This window comes from Zosterops lateralis (assembly GCF_965231275.1).
Source record: "Zosterops lateralis genome assembly, chromosome: 26".
In the NCBI taxonomy this organism is placed as follows: Eukaryota; Metazoa; Chordata; class Aves; order Passeriformes; family Zosteropidae; genus Zosterops; species Zosterops lateralis.
Genome location: NC_139786.1, coordinates 2,910,581 through 2,934,488, shown reverse-complemented (window position 1 = coordinate 2,934,488; position 23,908 = coordinate 2,910,581). Strand labels below are relative to the sequence as shown.

Genomic DNA, 23,908 nt, shown 5'->3' with positions numbered 1-23,908 from the left:
ATCTGCCGCCGCCCGCCCGCGATGCGCAGCGCCGGCCCCGGGAGAGGCTCCGCCGCCGTCCCCGCGGCCCCGAGGTACCGCCGGGGGGATCAGGGATGTCCCGGGGGGCACCGGGGATGCCGGGGGTCGGGGCTCTGTCACAGCGCCGTCCCCTCCCCTGTTTGAATCGTGAGACGTGCCCGACCCGCTTTTTAAGTGATTTCCAACTTGTGCCGGAGCGTGCTGGGGAATGGGAACGGGAGGGATCGAGGGATGCGCCGCGTTCCCGGAGCTGCCCCGGGGTTTGGTGCCGTGTCGTCCCCTCCGTGCTTCCCCTCGGGGACAGCATGGACCGAGCTGGGGCAAAGCTCCCGCAGGGTGACCCCGGGATGCTGCGACAATTGCGGCATCCTCTGACATCCCGGCTGGTCCCGGAGCAGGAGCTGTCCCTGCTGCCCGGCACGGACATGCAGCCCATGGACACTGTCCCTGTCCCTGTCCCTGCCTCTGCTGCATCTCCCTCTCTCAGCTCCTTCACCTCCTGCCTTGGAAACGGCAAAGCAAGTGCTTTGCTAAACGGATTAGAGCTTTCCCGGCTGCTCCCGCATCCCTCGGCCCCCGCGCCGCCTTCCCCGGGCAAACCCCATCCCTAAGCCAAGAGTCCGTGTCGAGGCCGTGGCCGCAGCCCGGCAGAGATCAGGCAAGCAGTGACCCCCAAACCCCGGCTGGAGCCCTCAGGGCCCTTCCCACCTCCTGGGGTTTTTTATTCCCTTTGCAGGAGCGCAGAGAAAATCGGGGAATTGACCAGGCAGCGGCTCGGCCAGTGCTGGAGGTGCTGCCCTGCCCTGCCCGGGCTCTGCTCTGATCTGTGCCCCCCTGGCCGCTTTCTCTCCCTCCCTCCTCTCCCAGGGTGTGCGGCCGCCGGAGGGGCTGCGGCAGGACGGGATTTAACCGTGACAGGATTGAAGGAAAAGAGCCCAGGCACTGGCAGGGACCGACAGTGACGTGCACAGGGCAGGGCGAGAAGGGAAGGGACATCAGCAAAGCGCGTCAGCACCAACCGAGGCCACGTCCTGAGTGAGCCCAAAGCCCGGGCTGGGCTCTGTGTGGGATCCCCCTGGCTGGGAATGCCCCGTCCCCAGCTGTGCCATTCCTGCCAGGCCGGGCTGGCACAGGGGATGGAGCCAGGCTCCTCCAGCCGGGCTGGGCTCTGTGTGGGATCCCCCTGGCTGGGAATGCCCTGTCCCCAGCTGTGCCGGTCCTGCCAGGCCAGGCTGGCACAGGGATGGAGCCAGGCTCCTCCAGCACAGCGCCTGGCACAGCTCTGCCCGGGCACAGACTTTGTCCCGGGGGTGCCAGCCTGGCCGGCGTTTGTGCAACACCCCGAAGGCAAACTCCAGACCCGCCGAGCTCCTGGAGATGATCCTGGAGGAGGAGAGGCTGCATCCAGCCGGCAGCTCGCAGGGGTGGCCCAAGCCGGTGTCCGGCTGCTCCTGGTGTGGCACAGCACAGGGGACAGCGAGCCCCAGCAGGGCTGTGGCCGTGGGTGAGATGTACAGGCTCCTCAGGCAGCTGCTCCACGCTGCTTCCCAGGAAAAAAATGGAGCCTTTATGTCCCGGCCCCAGCCCCTTCCCCGGAAAGGCTCGGAGGATGCCCCGGCCGGTCACGGGCAGACAAGAAGGGGATTGTTTCGGTGGGATTTGGGTTTCTGGGAGCACCTGCCCCGCGCGGGGCCCTCCACAATGGCTGCCTGTCTGCCGCAGAGCCGCCAATTATCCTCCGCGGCTAATTAGAGATGCAAAGTAGCTCTCGCATTCTCTCAGCTCCCCGGAGGGCTCCTGGGACCGGCGGCACATCCGCAGCGGTGACGGTGGCCGGGCATGGGGCGAGCGTGGGGCCCCCCGAGCTGTGCTCCAGCTCTGCTGTGCCCTGGGAAGAGGCAGTGCAGGACAGGGATGGGCTCGGGATGCCTGGGATACCCTCTGCCCACACCCACACCAATCTTCTCTGGACCACCCGTGGGCTCTCGCATTTCTCCCAGAAACAGCTGAGCCATAACTCGGGGCTCTGCCGGGATTTAGGGAACACATTTTCCATTCCTTGCTGGGGAGGCGGAGGGGAGCTGGCTGTGTTCAAACCTCCCTGTTCGTGCCAAGGCCGCCACTCCTGGCCGGGTGATGGGCAGGCGGCTGATCCCTGGTGGCATCTCTTCATTCCTGCCCGCTCTGGGATCACGGTGTGGGCTCATGTGCTCCGTTTTCCACTTCTCCGTTTGAGCTCACCGAGCTGTAATTCCAGAGCGGCAAGTGGCCCGAAAAATCAGGGCTTATTTCCTGCCAATACCGTCTGCTGCTTCCCACAAGGAAACTCATTTACAGGAGGAGAAAGTGACTTACCACTGAAAACAGTAAACGGTGGGATGGTGAGAGCCGGGGAAAAGTTTGTCGTGACCGAGTTTTTTGGTGAAAGAACAGAGGAGGCAGAGCTCCCACCTGCTCCAAGCTGCAGGGAAGGAGACCTGAGCTGGTGCCACCTGCACAGACCACAAATCTGGTGGCAATGGCTTTTTGCAGTGGGGAACTCCCCCGAGTCATTGAGGTCCCCCTGTAACCGTCCTGGAGAGGATTTGTCACCTAATGTTTAATGCCAAGGACATTTCCCCTCTGCAGCAGGGATGTTGTCAGGGCAAATGGATCCAGGACATCTCAGTGGTGCCTGCAGTGACCCTGTGCTGAGAAGTGCCAACTCACTGCTCAAAAGGACCAGTTATTCATCACCCTCTGGTTCCTCACCCCGAAACACCAACAGGGCTGAAGGAACCACCATCCATCCCACTCCTGTTTGACACTGGGGGCATTAAATGACCGGGGTCTCATCCCAGCTGCAGCCAGGCGTGAAACCTGCTGGGGGCCGTTCTGTCTGGCCGTGGGGTGGGCTGGCTCGGGTGGCCCGGGGCTGGAAGGAGCCGGAAGGCAGGCGGGCTGGAGAGCCCCACCGAGCTTCATTAGGCAGTCGAAGGCGCTTGTTAGGGGAAAGCTGAGCCGGCGTCGGAGGCCGGCAGAGCCCCCCGGGACCGGGTCGCATTCTCTGGGCAACCCGATCCCGGCGGCAGCGGCCCCGGCAGCCTCATTACTGCGGCTTCTGCAGCGGCTTCGGTTACTCGCCTGGACGCTCTCGTCTCCTGCTGGCTTTTAATTTCCCTGACATCCCCCGCGAGCAGGGGGGATGCAGGCGCGGTGTCGGGGAGCCTGTCATCACCCCCACCCGCATCCTGCCTCATTCCCGACGCCTTCCAGCCCCCTCTGCCCCCGGGACTCCCATCCCATAACAAACCTCCGTGACCCCGGGCCTTGGGAGGAGGCAGATGGGCAGATGGCAGTGAGGGGGAGCTGCCCTGCTCCCCTCCAAGAAGCCTTGGAGGGTGCAGCCCCCTCACCCCCTTCCCCAGCCCTGCCGGGGGGAAAAGACTGTTCCTGATTCTCTTGCCAGCCTGTTCCCAGCTGGCACATTTGGCAAGGAGGCGGCACCGGCTGCCTCTCCGAAGGCGTTTTGGGGTGTTTGTTCCTGCAAAAGCTGTGGCTCAGCCCCAAAACCCCCCCTGCAACCGCGGGGGTGACAGAGAGGCCGGGGCAGCAGTGGAGGGCGAGCGTGGCTCTGTCCTGGCCCTGCAGGAGGGACAATGTTCCCCAGGGTAGCAGGGCCAGGAGCCCCGGGGGGGTCCCCAAAGAGGCTCCTCTGCCGCGTGGCCCGAGGAAAACGAGTCCGATTAGACCCTGACGGAGCCTGGAGCCCGACTCCATCACCGCCGGGCCGTGGCACCCCCCGGGCTGTGCCCCCGCCGTGGGGCGGCCCCGGTGGGTGCCCTGGGCGCGGGTCTGGGGCCGGGGCTCCGGCTGGGGCTGGGGGCGGTGCGGGACCTCGGGATGAGGTGGGGGGGTCCATTCCCCCCTCCGCCCCCCCCACCCGGGATGATTTTCGCAGCAGCGGCTCCATCTCGGTTGCCATGGCAACGGGCGGCTCGGGCAGGCGCGTGCCCGCGGCCGTGCGCGCCGCCGCTGCCCGGCGGGAGCGGAGCGAGCGGAGCGGAGCGAGCGGAGCCCCGGCCCCGGCCCCGGGCCCCCGGCCCCCCCGGCCCCCCCGGCCCCCGGCAGGTGAGCGCGGCCCCCGCGGGGACAGCCGGGTCACTGCGGTGACGAGGTGCGGGATGCCCGGTGCCTTGCGGGGATGGGGTGCGGGGTACCGGGGTCCCTCGCCGCGGGATGGGGTGCGGGATGCCCGGGGCCCTTGCGGGGATGGGGGGAGGGTGAGGGGGATGCTGTGGCAGGACAGGGCAGTGAGGGATGGCTTTGTACCCCCCGGCAGGACACAATGTCCCCTGATCCTTCTGCAAGCCAGGGAGGTTGGGGGGGTATGTGACCTTCACCCCCTCTGTGTGTCCAATGGGGTGCTGGGGAAAGGGACACCCCTTCTGCAGTGCTGCCGCACTCCCGGGCTTGTGCCTCAGTTTCCCCATCTGCAAATAGTGGGGGGAACTCTGCTGTCCGTGTCATCGCTGTCCCCCTTCCCAAATAACCCCCTTACCCCATCACTGACCCCCTCCTTTCAGCACCATCACCCCCAGCTTCTCCTTTGCTCCCCCATCTCCCCACTCTCCTGTCCCCTCTGGCTCTGAGTGTGCTTCCCCACCACCGAGAGCTGGAATTCCGCTGTCCCTCCACCTCTCCTGCTCCCAGCAGCCCCATTTGCCTCCTGTCAGCACCAGCTCCGGGTCCATCCCACCGAGGCTCAGGGGACGGGACCCCCGTGCCCGCGCGTGACGCTCCAGTCCCCCCTCCCTGGTGCGGGAGGGGGAGGATGGCACCGCCGTGTCCTCCACCATCCCTGTTTGCCACTTCTGGGCTCTACTGCAAACCTCATCTTTGGATTTCTGCCTAAACCCGGCTCCCGGGACCGCACAAATCCCTGCTGGGTGTCCGAGCAGCCTTGTTTACCGCGGCGAGCCGAGGCGGTGGGATGAGACAGAGCTGCAGAGCTGGGCGGCCAATGGAACCCCCAGCCGAGGCTGAGCCCCCTCTCCCTTCCCTCGGCCTGAGTACAGGCAGGGGGTTGGCAATCCTGCTGCTGCTGCCCCTCCCGGGATCCCCATCCACATTCCCATCCGCATTCCCAGCACATCCGCTGTCCCTGAGCTGGGCTGCAGGGCTCCCCTGGAGAGACACTTGCGTTATCTGCAAATGCCAAGCAAGCTTCCAGAATTTTTTTGCACGAGGCTCCTAAAATCCTTAGAAGATTAATGGGTGCCCTGAGCAGGGCGGTTTTGGGAGCGCAGGGGGAAGGGGAAGGTCTCTGCAGAGCCCACATGAGCTGTGAAGCCAATCCCTGCCAGGGCTTGGAGCAAATGCGTCTCCCCTGGCTACTGCAACCTGGCAGCACCTGGCCCCCGGCGGCCTCCCGTCTGTGCACAGGACACCAGGCTCCCGGTACTGCTCCTGGATCACTGAACCTCCTTTCTGCTTTGGGGGAGCCCTCAAGCCCTGACCCCGCAGGGTCCAGCAGGTCCACAGGCCTCAGATCCCCCATCAATGCAGATGACCCTGATGGAAACAAGGAGGCTGCCATGGGCACATTCCACTCAGGATTCGCTGGAAAAGTGGCTCCCAGAAGTTTCCCACCATTACCTGTGTGCCCCTTTCAGGGTCTTGCTGCCCTTGCAGACACCTCATGCACTGCCCAAACACCAGGCCCCAGGCAGTCCCATGGTGCTGCTCTGGCCAAAATCCCATGGAGAATCACCCACCGTTCTGGATTTGGCTCTTTGCCCAAGAGCTCCAGCCCTGCTCATGTTGCAGCCAAAGGGGTTTTGCCAGGGAATGCAGGAGGGACTCTACACGAGCCTCCTCTCACGGAGACAGCACCCTGGAAGGACCCAGGCTCTCCACCTGCCTGGCATTGGGCTTGGTTTGATCATGAGGGGGCAGGATGGGTGCTGAGGCTGCTCAGCCCGGAGCCCCGGGCACTGCTGGTGCGGAGCTGCCAGCGTGAATCAGCAGCACCCACTTAACCATTTCCTCACAGGGTCCTCCACGGGCTCTGGAGGGGGCCACACTTCAGCCACACCACAGCCAAACCTCTCCACACTCCCTGGCTCCCTGAGCTCTGACCTTCATTAGCCCCAGGAGTGTTTCCCTGCCCCAGCCCCACAGGACACACGGGAGTGAGAATCCCAGAGCTGCTCAGCTGGGTCGGGGTTGAGCAGCAAACCAGGCACAGCTCCTGCAGCTGCAAAGCCTCTTGCAAGGCATGTCAGTGTCACGGGTTTTCCCTGGGGCCTGCCACTGTGCCTTGGCCACTTCACCTCCCATATGTGACCACTTCATCCCCCATATGTGGCCACTTCACCCGCCATGAGCAGCCACCTCAACCTCCTTGTGTGGCCACCTCAGCCCCGTGTGTGGCCGCAGTGGAGCTGCACAAGGGCTCAGGTACCCGTGGTGGATGCAGCATGGCAGCCCCAGAACATGGTGGGAGATGCTTCTGCCAGGCTCCTCTGGACTTCCCTGGCTGAATCCATCTGTCTTTGCCATGAGTGGTTGTTGTGTGGCCACAGTGGTGGCGTTGGTGCTGTACCTTGAAATGCACCCTCAGGCAGCCCTGTGCTGAGGTAGAGCAAATGACCTTTCCTGTGGCCAAAAGCCCGAGGCCCAGCCCACTTGCCTGGATTCCCACAGACCAGTGCAGCTCCCAGTGTAGATTCTCCCTGCCCTGGATGCTCTCAGCAATGGTCACTCCCCCACTGCCCTCCAGCAACGGGGCTCACACCTGGTGTCAACCTCCTGTCTGGGGACAGGATGGGGACAGGTATGGGATCTCGCTCTGTGCTCTGCTCCTCTCCTTGCAGTGTTTTGCCACCATCCTGCCTTAGCCAGGGGCTCTCTGCAGCAGAGGAACCTGCACCAGAGGCTCGGCAGCCACTCTTGCCCCTGGTCTCCACCAGGCTCAGCCAATGAGCCCAGAGCCAGGAGTGTGACATCCCCACCCCCTGCTTCTTGGCTGCAGGAGAGATGCTGGGTCTAGGACAACAAACACACCTGGAGAGAGCAACCTGGAGACAGGGGACAGCAAGACTGGACTGTCCCACCTCTCTGGGGACAGGGCTGTGCCAGCCAGGGCTGTGCCATGGGGGTGAGGGCAGCTGCCCATGCCCTGCCCGCTGTGTCAGCAGCACCAGCCTCTGCATTGCAGCAGCCTCCTGCCTGCGCAGGGCCACGGCCACGGCCCAGCCCCCACGGAGGGCAGAGACCCCCCTGCAGCAGCGGGGCAGCAGGAGCTGCCTGGAGGGTGAGGAGAGTTGTGTCAGTGCTCAGCGCCGAGCAGGCTGACAGGAGAGACGTGCAGGAGCAGCCCCTTCTGCAGGAGCAGCCCAAGGGCACGTGGAGCAGGAGCTGGGACAGACTCCACTGTCACTTGATGCCAAACGCTCTGTGGCTTCTCCCTGGCAGCTCTGTGGAAGCGAGGGGCCAAAGCAGAGCCCCCCAGGCCGAGGGTACCCAAGCAGCAGCACATGGGCTGGGGCTGGCAGCTCTCCACACCGTGGCTCAGCCGCCGGCTCTGCAGGCGCCAGGCATCACCGCCAGCCGCCCTGATGTGAGGTGATGGGCTGTGCTGGCAGGGCCGGGGGCTGGCAGGGGGCTGGCAGGGGGCTGGCAGGGGGCTGGCACATGTGGCACAGGCGGCCAAGGCAGCCTGGCACAGTGGGGGCACACGCACGTACACAGCGTGCGAGGATGGTCGTGCGTGGGGGTGCGTGGCAGGAGAGGCGGCAGCGTTAGCTGGGAAGTGATGCAGAGCCAAAAATAACCCCCAGGCTGCGGCTCGGACCAGGTAGTGGCTTGGAGAGGGAGCTGCGGCAGCCACGTCCGCAGTGCCCCGTGGCATGAGCGGCTGACTGGGGGCAGCTGGGGCTGGCGCCGTGCCCGTGGGTGTTGGGGTACACCCAGCCTTGGGTGTGCTCCCTCCCTGCAGTGCCCATCCCAGCCCCGACATGCTGGGGCTGTCACCCTGACAGTGCCCTTGCTATGCCAGCACAGCCTCTGCAGCAAAACCCAGGGGCACAAGAGCCGGGCACTGCACTGTGCCTGCAGATTTCAGGGGGGACAGTGCATGCAGCACCTGCGGGGTCCCCTGGGGCTGTGTCATCATGTGCTCTGTCACCATTGCAGGTGCACCAGGGCAGCCTGCGGGGGCTGCGGTGGGGAGGGCAGTGACAGTGCTGTGGTGCCAGGCAGGAGCAGTGGTGGCACTGTGGGTGCCAAGGACAGTGCCTGTGCTGTGGGTGCCAGGCAGTGACAGGGGCTGTGCTGTGGGTGCCAGGCAGTGACAGTGGCAGTGCTGTGAGTGCCAGGCAGGATGATGTTGGTGCCAGGGGTGCCAGGCAGTGGTGGTGATGATGCCATGAGTGACAGGCAGTGGCAGTGGTGGTGCCATGAATGCCAGGTAATGTGGTGCTGTGGGTGCCAGGCTGTGGCTGTGGCAGTGCTGTGGGTGCCAAGAGGAGTGGTGGTGGTGCCATGGATGCCAGGCAATGATGGTGGAGGTGCTGTGGGTGCCAGGCAGTGGTAGTGGCAGTGCCATGGGTGCCAGGCAGGAGTGATGTTGGTGCCATGGGTGCCAGGCAGTGGCAATGGCAGTGCCATGGGTACCAGACAGTGGTAGTGGCAGTGCCGTGGGTGCCAGGAGGAGCCGTGGTGGTGCCATGGGTGCCAGGCAGGGACAGTGGCAGTGCCGTGGGTGCCAGGAGGAGCCGTGGTGGTGCCGTGGGTGCCAGGCAGGCACAGTCACTGCACGCTGCCAGCTGCGGGGGGACGCTGCTGTCCCCCATCCATCTGCGTCTCGGCGGCTGAGCGAGGGACAGTCACGCATTTATTTTTAACCGTCTGGGGAGGGTGGAGGGGATTGGTGCCTCCCTGGTTATATCACTAAATCCCTGCCAGGCCCTGTTAGTTCCAGCACAGCGAGCCCTGCGCTGCGCTCCAGTAACTGTTTCAGATCCCCGTCCTCCTGGGGCTGTGCCCTGCCCCGGCCTGGGGACACCTCAGGGCCAGCTGTGCACACAGCTGGAGAGCGTGGGACTCACCAGTGTTCCCCACAGGACCCTGTGTCCCCAGGCCTGCCCTCCCACCCCACCGCAGGGCAGAGCACAGGCAGCACATCCCTCTGCCCAGTCCACTTCCCCAAGGAAGGGATGGTGTGTGAGGTTCATGGCCCTTTTGGGGACGGGACAGGACAGGGAGAAATCTGAGCTGCTCATGGCCACCTTTCCCCTGGCAGATGCCAGGCAGGATAGGCCCTGTGCTTTCCTGTGGGAACACTGCCCAAATCCAGGTCAGGATGGGGGTGATGAGGAGAAGGCCTAGGAAAAGGCCACCACAGTCCCCACTCTGTCCCCGTGCAATGCCACCCCCAGCCACCAGCCCCCTCCCAGCTCTCGGCAAAGTGGCAAAGGGTTAAGCCACACAGCGGGGCCACGTGACGCTCCGGGGATGCCGTTTTTCTGAAGATCAGGACAGATTAGGGTGGAATATCAGGACGAGAATTTCTTGGGCAGCGCATCCCCTGACCCTGCCATGGCCCCTTGCCCAGTGGCTCCCAGTGCTGAGCCAGGCCCTGGCTGGTGAGCACCCACTGTGCTGCTCCCTGTGATTCCCTCCCAGCACTGCTACCTCCAGGGGTCTTTGGATGGCAGCAAGCAGGTGGTGGGCACCAGAGGAGTCTGTGGTTCCAGAGCTGGAGTGGGCACTGTCCCCATGCCTGTCCCCTGTACCCCGATGCTTGTGCCACACAGCTGTCAGCAGGAGGAATGGGGGTCCCCTGCACCCCCCATGACTCCCCTCTCCTGTCCCCTCAGTGCATGAGGCTGGTGTTTGCCCAGGAAACCCCCAGCGCCTGCTCTGACGCCCGAGGCAGCGCCGGGAGCCATGTCGGGTTCCTACGACGAGTCAGCCTCGGCCGCCGAGGAAACAACCGACAGCTTCTGGGAGGTGAGTCCCGGCCATCCTCTCCTCCCACAGACCCCCCCACCACTGTCACTGCACCCCGGGGCGTCCCTGGCCTGGGGGCTGCCCTCCTTTCTCTGCCTGAGACCATCCCTGCTGTGGTGCCTCTGTGTCTGAGCTGGCTCTGCCAAAGGTCTCAATCTTGGCTCTCCCTGAGTGACAGAGGAGTTGGAGGGAGTTGGGCTTGAGCAGCCCCAACCCAAAGCTCCCATCCCTGCGCCCCCAAATTGCCTGGTGTAGCCACCCCAGGGCAGCTGGGGCTGAGGCAGGCAGGATGTTCACAGCCCCCACAGCTGCCTGTCCCCGTGCCCATCCCAGGTGGGGAACTACAAGCGCACGGTGAAGCGGATCGACGACGGACACCGGCTCTGCAATGACCTCATGAACTGCGTGCACGAGCGGGCCAAGATCGAGAAGTCCTACGCCCAGCAGCTCACCGACTGGTCCAAGCGGTGGAGACAGCTCATCGAGAAAGGTACCATGGCTTCCCCAAGGGGGAGGGTTTCCCTGGGAAAACCTGGGTCCCTGTGTACCCATCACAGCTTCACCTGGCATGAGAGGAGGGGGTGAGGGCAGTGGAGTGACCCCCAGCTGTCCCCTCAGGTCCCCAGTATGGCAGCCTGGAGAAGGCATGGGCTGCCATCATGACAGAGGCAGACAAGGTGAGCGAGCTGCACCAGGAGGTGAAGAACAGCCTCCTGAACGACGACTTTGAGAAGGTCAAGAACTGGCAGAAGGATGCATACCACAAGCAGATCATGGGGGGCTTCAAGGAGGCCAAGGAAGCTGAGGATGGCTTCAGGAAAGCCCAGAAGCCCTGGGCCAAGAAGCTCAAGGAGGTGAGAGAAGCACGGAGTGTCCTGGGGCATCCCTGTGCCCCCACGTCCTACTCTGTGTGCCCAGTCCAGGCTGGGAGAAGAACATGGCACCTCCCCACAGGCAGAGGGGTTGGCAGGGGGCTGTGACTGCTACTCTGATGTCCCTTCCCTGTTGTCCCCACAGCTGGAGACAGCCAAGAAAGCCTATCATCTGGCATGCAAGGAGGAGAAGCTGGCCATGACCCGCGAAGCCAACAGCAAGGCAGATCAGTCCAACACTCCTGAACAGCAGAAGAAGCTCCAGGACAAAGTGGAAAAATGCAAGCAAGATGTGCAAAAGGTGCGAGGCACTGCCCTGTGCTAAACACATGGGGCATTGGGCAAGGGAAACCAGTGGAGATGGCCACCACATCCTTTTCTCCACCTTCAGTTCCCATTTTCCCATCCCTGTGCTCCTGGAGAAGGATAAAGACTTGCAGGCAGTGCTCAGGGGAGTGTGAGCTGGGCAGGGATTTACCTCACTCAGGGGGGCTGATTCCACCCACTGAGACTCCTGGCTTGATTTGGGCTCCCCAGCTCTGGTGACCCCCAAACCAGACCTCTCAGCACCCAGAAATGGCCTCTGAGGTGCTGGAGGTACAACCAGGATCCTTCCTGTGTTTTTGCAGACTCAGGAGAAGTACGAGAAGGTGCTGGATGAGCTGAACAAGTGCACCCCGCAGTACATCGAGAGCATGGAGCAGGTCTTCGAGCAGTGCCAGCAGTTTGAGGAGAAGAGGCTCAACTTCCTCAAGGAAATGCTCCTGGACATCAAGAGGCACCTGAACCTGGCCGAGAGCAGCAGGTAGGGACAGTGAATCCTGGCCAACACGATGGTCACCAAGAGGTACCAGAGTGGCAGGAGGCTGTGCTGGAGCCTGGCGCCCCCTGGTGCCTCGGAGGACACATAACCTGGCCCTGGGTGACACAGCCTGGGCACATCCCTGTCCCACACTGTCCCCAGGGGTCCACCCCGACCCACAGCCCCCCAACCACATCTCTCCCCACAGCTATGCCAACGTGTACCGGGAGCTGGAGCAGACCATCCGCATGTCGGACGCACAGGAGGATCTCCGGTGGTTCCGCAGCACCAGCGGCCCCGGGATGCCCATGAACTGGCCCCAGTTTGAGGTGAGGCTCGACACACCCTGGCTGGGTGCTGGCAGCCCTGTGGAGCAGCCAGACACTCAGGGCTCGGTCACTCTGTGCTTGCAGGAGTGGAACCCAGACCTGACGCACACGATAACGCGGAAGGAGAAGCAGAAGAAGGGCGAGGGGGTGGCCCTGACCAACGCCAGCAGCGCGGGCGACTCGGGGGCTCAGGCGGGCGAGCGCGGGAGGTGAGGGCCGGCACGGAGGGGAGGAACCACCAGAGGCACGGCCTTTGCCCGTGCGAGCACTCGGGGATGCTGCGGGATGTCCTCGGTGACAGCCGCCCCTCCCTCTCCTCCCCCTCCCAGCGTGAGCAGCCACGACCGCGGGCAGACCTACAGCGCCGAGTGGTCTGACGACGAGGGCAGCAACTCCTTCAACACCAGCGAGGCCAACGGCGGCGCCAACCCCTTCGACGAGGAGTCGGCGGGGAAGGGCGTGAGGGTGCGGGCTCTGTACGACTACGACGGGCAGGAGCAGGATGAGCTCAGCTTCAAAGCAGGTACGGGGCCTTGGCAGTGCCAGGTAGGATGGGGCTCTTGTCTGCTGGAGCTGTTGGGTGTGAAATCCCTCAAATGGTTTCTGATTTGGGCCAGCCCTTCTAAGAGTGGGACTGTGAGAAAGGGGAAGGCAGGAGCTGAGCCCAGATGCAGATGGGCAGGAGGAATGGTGGGACAGGGTATGTGAGGGCTCATGGGTCACCCCTTGCATTTCTATCCTACAAACTGGGGTGCCCAGCATGAGTCCTGCAAACCCTCAGCAGCTCCATCCCAGAGAGAAAAAGGAAGTGGGAGAATTTCCAGCACCTGCAATGAGCTCTTCCCTTCCACCTCCCTCTGCAGGTGATGAACTAACCAAACTCGGTGAGGAAGACGAGCAGGGGTGGTGCAAAGGGCGCTTGGACAACGGGCAGCTGGGGCTGTACCCCGCCAACTACGTGGAGGCAATCTAAGTCTTGTGGTGTGCTCCTCGTCACCGTCAGCAGATAAATCCACCCTCCGTTGTCTCCATCTCTCCACCAGCCAACCAGCCATTCTGCCGTCTGGTCCTTCACTCCTCGCCCTTAGAGATTCAGACATATTTTCCGACCAAGCTTTTATTTTTTTAAGAGTTGTCTCCGAAGAGTATTTTGCATAGTCGCTTTCTTCTAAGATAACGTGAAGCGGAAGATGACGTTGTCCGTTCGTCTACGTTAGTTGAATTTTTTTTTTTTTTTTTTTTTTTTTCTGAGCGAAAAGCCGATACCTCAAGATCTTAAAGCCCAACCAGTGAGAGCTCCTGATTGGTTGGTTTTTTAAAGATACTGAAATCATGAGCCGCCTTCTGATTGGCTGGAACTGTTCTGAAACGCACGGCGCCGAAGTTCCTGGGACCAACCAAATTCATCCCAGAAAACCGAGAGGGATTGGAGTCTGACTCCGTTGGGTTTTGGTTTTTTTTGGTTTTTTTTTTTGGTGTTTCCATGTTCTCCCCCAGTTCATCCTCCCGCCCCGAGGAAGGAGGTGAATGCCCCCTTCAACCCCTCAGCCATCCTTGAGATGCCCAGGTGAGGTGGGACCAGCCCCGCCATGGAGCTTGGTGGCATCTCCTCAGCTTCCTCCTGCTCCCGGCTGGGCTGTCGGCACGCCCGGAGCGGGCGGAGGCTCCCGAGCCGATGCCCGGTCTGTGCTGCAGGGAGCAGCATCGCCCTTCGCCTGGGCAGGTACCCAACGCACACCAGATGGAGGTGAGATGGCACCAAAATCCAGCGCTGTCCGGAGAAGGACCCACCCGGGCCCCAGTGCTGCTGGAAGCACCTTCATGCCCAGCCTGGGATAGCGAGGATTGCCTTGGGCACTGCTGGGGACGGTCCCCATCCACCCTTTCCTGAAGAGAGGCAGGAGCAGAGCAGGGACGGGGGACGAGCATCGTCCGGCCTTGCAGGAGCTGCAGCCGGAGGAGGAGGGCTCAGGACACCCACCCCGGGCAGAGGAGGGCTCAGGACACCCACCCCGGGCAGAGGAGGGCTCAGGACACCCACCCCGGGCAGAGGAGGGCTCAGGATACCCAGCCCAGGCAGAGGAGGGCTCAGGATGCCCAGCCCAGGCAGAGGAGGGCTCAGGATACCCAGCCCGGGTACAGGAGGGCTCAGGATACCCAGCCCAGGCAGAGGAGGGCCCAGGATGCCCAGCCCGGGCAGAGCAGGCCTCAGGACGCCCAGCCCGGGCAGAGCAGCTGCCCGGCCAAGACAGCCGAAAGCAAGACACGCCAAGGCGGGGGAATGGCCGCAGGTTTTGCCCTTTGCTCGTCCCCCCCGAGCTCTACCCCTCCTCCCCTGGGCTCTGCCCCCGGCCCCGCAGCTCCCGCGGCTGCTCCACCCAGCACGGCCCCCCTGCCCCTGCCTCGGGTGCGTTTGCCATCCCGAGCTCTTCCCTACAGAGCATCTCTCATTTCTTTCCATACCATCACCCTTAGCAGCATCAACGCCATCGGCTTCCCGCACGCTCCTCCTGCTCCTATCCTGCCCCCTCCGTTGGTTCGTGAATTTTTTGGCCCCAGGGATCCAGTGTTCTCGTGGATGCAGGGGAAGCACCGTGTGCTGGGCACGGTGGGCGGGAGCCACCCGGCCCCTGCCAGGTACCGGAAAAAAAATAAATAACCACAAAGTCAGAAAAGACCCAACCAACCACCTGTCTCAGCAATGCACCCCGGTTTTTGTACATTGATTGTGTAATTTAAGAAGTATATATATAATATATATATCTCTCGTGATTGTATTTCCGTGGATACAACAACAAAAAAGCAGCAAGAGAAAAAAAATAACCGAGCTCTGTCAGCGTCCTTGGCTCTGGGTCTCCTTTGCTGTGCGTCTGTCTCACCCCCCAGGGATGGGGTTACGGACCCCCAGGCAGTGATACCCCCACCCCGAGGTTTTTTGGGGTGCAGCAGGATGGGGGGGCTCGGATACATTGCTGGGGGCTGAGGGGACAAAGGGAACAGTCCCCACTGCCTTTGGGGACTCCTGTGCCACTGCCAGGCAAAGCCTTGGGAAACCCACGGAGGGGCTCGAGATGATGCAGGTCCTGGGGCCACTCCAAGCACCAGCACTGACCCAGCGCTCTCCTGAGATTGATGTCACCTCCTGTCACCCCACCCTGCCAGAGGACCTGTGAGGGGGACACGAGACCTGGGGCACCCCCGGCCCATCCCCACAGTGCCCCCACACCGGCTGCATCAGGCGCACACAGCAAATCACAAGACACACTTTGCTTTTTTTTTTAATTTCCCCCCACTTTTTTGTTTTTCCACCCCTTCTTCCAAAGGCCAAGGCAATTTTCCTCTTTCCCCTGCTCCTTGCCCTCCATCCCTCCTGCCAGGGCTGTCAGGATCTGCTGCTGTGGGAGCAGCACGGAGCAAGAACAGAAGGGAAAGGCAGTAGCTGGCACCATCAGACTTTTAAAGGAAAAAAAATCAAAATACCAAGAACCAGGTGCTTTTCCTTTTAAGCTCCCACAGAACATCCCTGGAAGCCTGGGCCACTCCTCAGCATTTGAACCTAAACCACAACTCATCACCAGCCAAAACCAAAAAGCAAATAAACAAATAAAAAATAATATAAAAGATCAACATTGCCAGGTAACTCTGGTGCAATGAGCAGGTGAAGCAATTCCCAGCTCTCTGCCCCAGTCCAGCCTCGGCAGATCACACTCTGGTTTTATTATTGTCCAGAGGGAAATGGCAAAGCTGCCACCTCCATTTCCCCAAACTCCAGAATCAGGCAGTCCAAGTAAAATCCAAATCAAGGGAAGAGTTTTGTGCCAGGCCACAGAACTTGGGGCCTTGGGAGGACTCTGGTGGCTCCATGCACAAGGACAGAGAACCCAGCTTGGGGGACAACTGCACATTTACAGCTGATCCCTTTGCAGAACTCCTGTTTGCAGCCCCAAATCCCTGTGAAGGGGAGAAGCTGAGCATGTCCTGGAGTGAAAAGCAAAGGGGGATGCACCTGTCCCAGGGGGGTGCCCAAGGTCCCCGGTGGCACAGCTCCCATGGCAGGCAGCACCCTTGGCTGGTGCCAGGCTGTTCCCACAGGGGTTGGGACAGGACCCCAACATGAGCAGCAGGGGATGTCCCTGTCCCTGTCCCTGTGGGTGACATCGTCTCAGCTCATGTCCCAGGCCTTTTCCTCCCTGAACAATGGCTGGGGTGAAGCCACCTACAGCCAGAACTCGGGAGGGAGGAGAGGAGGGGGGACAAGCCCAGCCACGGCGCCCACCCCTCCCATGGGAGACAAGGCTCTGCACGGTCCTTTCCCCTTATCGGGGCCTGCTGGAGGTGAGGGGTCCCTGTGTCCTTTGCCAGCAGGTCCTGGCAGGGGAAGCCTCGCACCGCAGGTCCTGCTGCCGGCAGAGGGTCTCTGTGGCTGGGGCAGGGGAGGCAGTGAAGGCCCCCCGCCCCTCCCGGCTCTCAGCCGGTCCTGCCGTGCTCACACCGGGTGCACGAACTGGTAGACGAGGCGCTGGGAGATGTCGGGCTTCCTGATGATCCCTTTCTTGTAGTACTGCCGGATGGAGCGGCTCAGCTTGTCGTAGTTCATGGCCGGGCGGTTCTTGCGGATGCCCCACAGCCGGGCCACCTGCGCCGAGTCCTCGATCTTGAAGATGCCTGGCAGGGGAGCGAGGCACGGGGGGTTACAGCATCTCCTGTCCCACCTCATCCCCCCCAGCGCCCAGAGCATCCCTGCCCACCTTTGTCCTTGTTCAGCCAGCGGATGAAGCGCCCGTAGTTGTGCGGTTTGAGCAGCAGCTCCTTGAGGAACTGCCAGAGGTGGATGGGTTGGCCGGCGCAGGACGAGTCCACCTCGCTGTCGGCCCAGCTGGTGTCACCTCCTGCCACGGGAGGGGACGGTGAGAGGAGGGAAGGGACAGAGCTCGATGCTGTGCACCATCCCAGGGAGCTGCACCAGTTCTCATCATCAGGGAACCCCGGCTCGAAGCCAGAGGGGCACTGGAGCTCAGCCCAGCCCAGGCTCTGCAAGCTTTGCTCTCTCCTCCCAGTCCTGGAGCAGGAGAACAGCTTGTCCTGCCCTTGCACAGCCCACAGGCCTGCAGGGGGTGTGGGACAGGGCCACTGAGGGGTTGAGCCATTTCCCTTGGCTGCAGAGAGCTGTGGGGCTGCTCTGGGGCAGAGCAAGTGTAACCTCACAGATCCCACAGCTGCTCCAGTGCTCTGGATAATCTCAATTAAGCAGGGAGAGACCCCTCAAGCACCCTGGACCTGCCCAAAGCAGGAGTGGGGCTGAGCCCACACAGAACTCACCGCAGTATCTCACATCTCCAGGGGCAGCCTTCTCCTTCATCCAGGCGGCTGGAAGGGAGGAGTGGGGGGTCAGGGGGGGCATCTCCTGCTGCACAGCATCGCCCACCCTCCCCTCCTCCCTCCCGCCCCCCGGCACCCACCAGACTTCCAGATGTCGAGGTGGGCGTGCAGGATGTCTCCGCAGGCGGGGGAGCGCTGGCAGAACTGCTCCTCGGACATGGCACACAGGTCCTTCCCCGACAGCTCCTGGAAGGACTTCCCGATCTGCGGCAGCCGGTACTGGTGCTCTGTCCACAGGATCCACTTCTGCACGTTCCCGGGGCTCCAGTCCGTGGGGTCTGGGGGTGGAGGGGGTGAGTGTGGCCAGCCAGGGGCCTCCCCTCCTCCTGATGTGGAGCAACTGTTCTCCCCCAGACACTCACACTGGGCTGCAGACCCCCAGGAATCACCCTCTTCTTCCATAGGGGAGCAGCCACACTCTCAAAATGTGGCTGCAGCCCCCAAGGAACAATCCCCTCCTCCTGTGGGGCAGCAGCTATGCTCTCCCAGACCCTCACACATGACTGCAGACCCCCAGGAACCATCCTCTTCTCCCATGGGGGTGCAGCCACACTCTCCCAGACCCCAAAATGTGGCTGCAGCTCCCAAGGAACCATCCCCTTCTCCTGTGGGGGAGCAGCCAAACTTTCCTAGACCTTCACCCATGGCTGCAGCCCCCCAGGAACTGTAGGGGACCAGCTGTTCTCCCCCAGACCTTCAGATGTTGCTGCAACCCCGCAGGAACCATCCCCTTCTTGCACAGGGAGCAGCTACGCTCTCCCAGACCCTCACACACATGTGGCTGCAGCCCCTCTGGAACCATCCCCTTCTTGCACAGGGAACAGCTACGCTCTCCCAGATCCTCACACACGGCTGCAGCCCCCCAGGAACCATCCCCTTCTCCTGTGGGGGAGCAGCCACACTCTCCCAGACCCTCATACATGGCTGCAGCCCCCCAGGAACCATCCTCTTCTCCCCCAGCCCCTCACACAGGGCTGCAGCCCCTCGAATGCAGCGTGCCTTTGGCTCCCAGCACATCCTCCCCTGGCCGCACCAGCAGAGCACCCACCTGCGGCGATGTTGAGGAGCTTGCAGGCTGTCTCGATGTCCTTCAGCACCTCGCCCACCACCATGCTCTGCACCTGCTCCAGCGAGTGCTCCTCCAGGTGCAGGCTGTCCTGCAGGTCCCCCTCGGGCCCCAGCCCCAGGCCCTGGCTGTCGATGATGGGACATTGCTCCGGCTCCTTCCTCGCCTCCTCCCGCCCGCCCTGGGCGCTGCTGTGGGACGGTTCCCCGGCGCTTTTGGCCGCCCAGGCCGTGTCCTCGGGGTAGAGCATGTCGAAGTAGTGCAGGCAGAAGGCTGGCAGGGGCTGCTCGGGGGTGCTGGGCGGGCTGGGGCTCTCCGGGCAGCCCCAGCTCCGGGGGTCCCGCGGGGGCGGCAGCAGCGCGGGGTCCGGCCAGGCGAGGCGGCCGGGGGGCAGAGCGCTCAGCCCGGGGCTGGCACTGCCCATCCCTCCGCTCAGCGCCGGCTCCAAACCTGCCCAGGAGGGGAGAGAGAGGGGCAGAGCTCAGCCCGGCACCGCTGCAGCCTTCCCGCCCGGCAGCCAGGCACAAAGGGAGGAATTAAGCCTGTTAGAGGGGAAAAAACCCTCCAAAGAGACCCACTGTGTGCCCTGTGAGCCTGAGGATGAGTGAGGGGTCAGCCTTGGCTGGGGGGGCTGGCTGGGGTTTGGGAGGAACAGCAGCAGCAGCCAGAAGGGAGAAGGAGAGCAGGGGATGAGCAGGATCTGAGCCCTGTTTAGGGTCTGGGGGTTCAGGGTCTCCCCTAACAGCAGCTCAGCCCCAGGTGGAGCTGAGGCCTTGACAGGAGGAGACACTGGGGGGTTCCCCAGCACCTGTACAGGACAGCCCTGGGGTGACAATGGATGCTCGAGCCACAGGGACACATTTCTGAGCATGGAAAACATCCTCTTCTGCTTCCACCTGAGGCACAACAGCCCCCAGACCCAGATCTCCAGGAGGGACCGAGCCCTTGACCCATCTGAGGTCCCTGTTGCCAACCCCCAGATGAGAACTTTCCTTGTAAGACAGGATAATTGCAATTACCTTCATTGTCTTGCAAGAAAAACTACCCCAAATCAGCCTGCCCCCATCTGCCTCTGCATGCAGGGAGTCCTGGAGGCCATGGGGAAGAGGATGAACCTGCTGAATTTCCATGGCAACACCAGGGAATGGCTCCATCCATGGAGAAACCTCCCCAAAAACCATCCTGAGACTTTGGGAAGGAGAAGGCCCTGCCAGGGAGAAGCTGCTGATGGGCATGGCCAGGGCACTGCCCAGCTCCTCCACCTTCAGCATTGCATTTTACAAGAAGGAGAAGAACCATCTCAAAGTGGTGGTTTAAAAGCAGAAAAAGGAGTTTTAGCAATAGAACTGGCACTGGGAAAGGAGAGTGCAAAGCTTGAGACTCCTCAGGCAGCCCTGAAGGGGAACTGGGGGCAGTGGGCAGGGAAAAGGGGGTGCCCTGTTGCTCCAAAGCCCAGCTCGGGGAAAAAAGTTTTAAAAGATGTGAGAGGAAAAGATCCCTCAGAGTTCTTCCAGGCAGAGCACAGCCCCCAAGCAGGGGGGTGGTCAGTGAAGGAGGGACACTGGGGACCCAGCCCCATGTCCCAAGCTCAGGGGGGGAGTTAATGCAGCTCCTGAGGATTCAGTGCTCCCAGAATTATGGGTTTTGAAGTTCTGCATTGCCTGCAACTGGGGGAAACTCATCATTTCATCCTTGGAATAGCCCAAGGAGCTCAGAAAAATCCATAGAAGAGCCAGGGACACCTAAACAGCACTCATGGCAGCTTGAGCCTGTGGGGACCTGGGGAGGGGCTGTGGGTTCAGGAATTGGAGCCCAAAATCCCTGAGGGGTTTTGGTGGCACTGCAGCAAGGAGGAGGAGGAGGAGGGAGAAGGGGGTACCCAAACCCTCTTCTGGTCTGGGGCTGCCTCCACCATCCAAACAGTTTCCCTGAGAGATGGTGCCTGCTTCCAAACCTCTCCTTGATTTGCTCAGGATTAAAAGAAGAGCTTTAGGAGATCAGCCCTAAATCCAGCCTCACGCTGCTCCAGGCACAAAAGGGAAGTGGCAACAGCTTGTGCAGCTCCTGCTGCTGCACAGTGCTGGCCATGGGGGTCTCTGGGAGGGAACTGGCCCTCATTCCCAACTCCTCTGGGATGTTCTGAAGTCCTGGTTCACCCTCACACATGGAGGAGCAGGGCTATGGAACCAACCTCGGGAACACCACAGGATGGACGGCCCCAGCCCATCTTCACCCTCATCCTGTTCCCCTCCTCCCAGATGGGACCAGCGTGGCCCAATCCCTCGGGAAGTGTCCCCAAAAGGCTGAGCTGTGCCCCACCAAGGGCTCTGTACTCCCAGGGCGGGGGCCGCTGTTTGACTTTCTCCCGCTCTGGCACGCGGGCGGCCGGGCTGGGTGGGACCTGTTTGCTCTGAGAAGCCACTTCAGGTGGCTTTTCCCCCCTCTTTCCCTACCCCTTTTTGAGTTTCCCTGCAAAAGGAGAGCTAGAGGGGCAGCCCCAGCTGCAGTGGCCCACATGGCACCCCAAACCCTTCCCAGTCCCTGCCTGGGGCTGAGCTGGGCATTGCATCAGCCTTGGCAGACACCCCCTGGCTGCTGCTCCACGGGGCTGACATGGGGTGGTGGGACAGGAATGGGGTGATGGGACTGGGATGGGGCTCCTGCACTTCCCAGGGCACAGAGCCCAGCGCTGTGGGTGGTGCTGGGTCACAGCTCAGCTCCACAGGCCTGCAGGCCCCCAGCCCCACACAGACCCTGCAGCAGAGGGGGATAACAATGGGGCCAAGGACCCCAGTGCCAGGGTGGGAGCCATGGCTCAGGGTGAGACATGAGCACCAGCAAGGGTGGAGCGCTGGGATCAGCCCTTGAGAGCAAGAGGAGAAAAAAAAAATAGAAATTCACCCACCCCCCACCCTCGAACAATGGGTCCGTTAATTAAAATCAAATCTGCGGTGGAACAGGTTGTGCCGGAGCTCGGGAAGCCCTGTGGGACTGGGGAGGCCGGCCCGCTGCGGGAGGGGGGCTGCCCGCAGAGCCCGGGATGGCTCCCAAGCCCCCGGGGCGCTTCCGAAAGCCCTTCCCAGGAGCCGAGATGAGGGATCAGGGCCAGGCCCCAGGGTCACCTCCAGCCTCAGGGTGGGGACAGCTCTGCTGTCCCAGGAGGAACTGGGGATGTGTGGGACCCAGAGCTGGCCCAGACTGCCCAGAGCAGCCTGGATTAAGCAGGAAAAGAGACCTGGGGTCCCTGCACAAGCCAGGGCTGCAGCAGGCACTCAGGTGGGTGCTCAGAGGCTGCTGACAAGCTGAGATCCTGCCAGCAGGTCCCATGCACCCTGCAAGGCCCAGAGTGACAGCTGTGCCACGTCCTGCTGCCAAACCCTGTGCCACGCACCCTCCTTATCTCTGGGTGGAGGAAAGAGCCAGGGCAGGGACTGGGGACGGCGCTGGGGGGCTGGGGAGGTGACAGAGCAGGGGAGGTGACAGAGCAGGGGGCTGAAAGAGGTGACAGAGCAGGGGGCTGGGGAGGTGACAGAGCAGGGGGCTGAAAGAGGTGACAGCCTGGGGGGACTGGGAGGTGACAGCCCGGGGCGCTGGTTCTGGTACCTGCACAGTGACAGGGTTGGGGCCAGGGCAAGCCCTGGGCTCACTCTGATGTACCCCTGGGGGGATGCAGCCCATCCTGGGGGCCCTGGACCCTCAGCTCCCCACCAGCCTCCTCCGGCACCACCGAGGTGCCCTGGGCTCCTCCTGCTGTTACCTGCATGGCTGCTGGCACAGGGACCAGGTGTCCCCACGGGTCCCCACGCCCTGGGTCAGGCTGCCCTCTCCATCAGCGCAGGGAGGCAAACAGCAGTGACAGGGGACAGGCACAACCTGCCAGTGACCTGAGCAAAGCCTGGTGCTCGGTGTCCCCCTGGTGAGCAGCAGAGCTTGGTGTTCCCCATTTGGGGCCTGGGAGCCCCTATTTATAGCAGCACCTTCCCCCCTGTGCTCCCAGCCCCAGAGAACACGGGTATTGTGGGGATTTGGCACCCTCACAGCGTTTGTGTTTCACTAACCGAGCAGAACCACGAAAACCAAACCCGCAGCCAAAGTGACTTTGGGGCTGACAGAAAAAAAAAACAAAAAACCCAACACCCCAGCAGGAAAGCGGCTGGGACAGAGCAGGTCTGGAAAAGGGGTTCAGCTTTACAGAGACACCCCAGAGCTGGCAATTCCTCCACAGCCACCCAGGACGCTCCATAAAGGGTTCTGGCTGCTGGTTTGTCACACAAAGCTCCTTGTCCCCCACCTGGCACAGGGGCTGGTGGGGCCCTGGCTGTTCCAGCTGTTCCCAGCAGACTCAGGAGCAGCCAGCCCCAGGAGCCCTGGCCTCATCCCACCCTCCTTGCTTGAGCAGGACGAGGTTGCAAAGACACAAAACCAGCAAATCCCATTTCATTTTGGGTGACACCATCCAGAGAAACGCCAGGAACCTCACACCGAGGGACAACCTGTCCCTGTTTAGCCCTAACGACACCAGAAGGTGCGAGGAGCTGTGGGACGGGATTCTGACATGGGACAGCACCAAAAGCAGGAGCCCTGGAGGGAGGGAGGGAGGGAGGGAGGGAGGGAAGGTGGGCTGGGTGGGTGCTGGGGGAGCTCGGGGATCCCAGGGTTGTGGCAGCTCCTTACCTGGGGGATGTGCGGGCTCAGAATCCACATGGATGCCGGCGCAGGCTGGGAAGAGCCGTCCCGGTGGCGCTGGGCGCGGGGTCTGCGGGGGACATGGCCCCGGGTGAGGGGTCCCAGCAGCGGCCGGCAGCACCGCGCCCTCCTCAGCGCCGGCCCCGCGGCGGCAGCACGGCCGGGCTGAGCCGCATCGGGCCCGGGTGGGCACCGCAGGGGTGGGGACAGGGAACGGGACACCCCGCGTGGCTCCGGGGACGGCGGAGGGACGAAGGCACCGGCGGCTGTGCGAGGGAGATGCCGGCAGTGAGTGTCGGGGCTCAGCCGGAGCCTCCTTTGCCCATTATATCCAATTCCTTCCTTATTTACCTGAACAAACAAGCAGCGCTTACCTCAGCCGAGGTGTTTGAACAGCCCGGGCCGGGTTAACCCTTGGCAGGTGCGTCCAGGGCGGGCTCGGACCAGAACGGGCCTTGGGAGGGGATGGGGCAAAGCCGGGCACCGTTAACCCCTTCCCACCCTCCCCTGGGATGAGATAGGGACAGGGACAGGGACAGACACCTGGCTCCTCCTGGACTCAGACCTGCAGCACAGAGACCTGTCAGATGTGTGAGCATCCCTGACACCACTCCCAGAGCAGGCTGGGCCATGCTGGGGCCCGGAGCATCCCTGAGGGATATCCCGGGAGCATCCCTGACCCCAACCCCAGAACCATCCCTGACCCCAACCCCTGAACCACCCCTGAGGGACACCCCAGAACCATCCCTGACCTGAA

The 23,908-nt window shown here is 62.5% G+C and overlaps 2 protein-coding genes across 2 annotated transcripts; one reads left to right on the top strand and one right to left on the bottom strand.

The window, feature by feature from the left end:
* The first annotated feature begins 13 nt into the window (after nucleotides 1-13).
* On the top strand, nucleotides 14-13,209 carry PACSIN1 (protein kinase C and casein kinase substrate in neurons 1). Its single transcript, XM_083878247.1, has 10 exons — nucleotides 14-74; nucleotides 9,885-10,017; nucleotides 10,351-10,507; nucleotides 10,636-10,871; nucleotides 11,035-11,190; nucleotides 11,519-11,694; nucleotides 11,900-12,020; nucleotides 12,105-12,229; nucleotides 12,350-12,543; nucleotides 12,884-13,209. The coding sequence occupies exons 2-10, from the start codon at nucleotides 9,955-9,957 to the stop codon at nucleotides 12,991-12,993; spliced, it is 1,338 nt and encodes a 445-aa protein (XP_083734373.1). The 5' UTR covers nucleotides 14-74; nucleotides 9,885-9,954; the 3' UTR covers nucleotides 12,994-13,209.
* A 258-nt stretch (nucleotides 13,210-13,467) lies between these two features.
* SPDEF (SAM pointed domain containing ETS transcription factor) lies at nucleotides 13,468-23,629 on the bottom strand. Its single transcript, XM_083878248.1, has 7 exons — nucleotides 23,526-23,629; nucleotides 23,140-23,417; nucleotides 18,448-18,915; nucleotides 17,480-17,677; nucleotides 17,340-17,387; nucleotides 16,769-16,909; nucleotides 13,468-16,685 (listed from the first exon to the last, which is right to left on the bottom strand). Exons 3-7 carry the CDS (start codon nucleotides 18,887-18,889, stop codon nucleotides 16,507-16,509), a joined length of 1,008 nt encoding a protein of 335 aa, XP_083734374.1. The 5' UTR covers nucleotides 18,890-18,915; nucleotides 23,140-23,417; nucleotides 23,526-23,629; the 3' UTR covers nucleotides 13,468-16,506.
* Nucleotides 23,630-23,908: the final 279 nt, after the last annotated feature.

Bases quoted from the DNA above. Each gene is read 5' to 3' on its own strand.
- PACSIN1 (XM_083878247.1), top strand. From the start codon at position 9,955: ATGTCGGGTTCCTACGACGAGTCAGCCTCGGCCGCCGAGGAAACAACC. The intron at 11,191-11,518 runs GTGCGAGGCACT...GTGTTTTTGCAG, and splicing joins GCAAGCAAGATGTGCAAAAG to ACTCAGGAGAAGTACGAGAA. The intron at 12,544-12,883 runs GTACGGGGCCTT...CTCCCTCTGCAG, and splicing joins TGAGCTCAGCTTCAAAGCAG to GTGATGAACTAACCAAACTC.
- SPDEF (XM_083878248.1), bottom strand. From the start codon at position 18,889: ATGGGCAGTGCCAGCCCCGGGCTGAGCGCTCTGCCCCCCGGCCGCCTC. The intron at 17,388-17,479 runs GTGGGTGCCGGG...CCTCCCTTCCAG, and splicing joins CCTCGACATCTGGAAGTCTG to CCGCCTGGATGAAGGAGAAG. The intron at 16,686-16,768 runs GTGGGCAGGGAT...CTCCCCTGCCAG, and splicing joins CTGGCTGAACAAGGACAAAG to GCATCTTCAAGATCGAGGAC.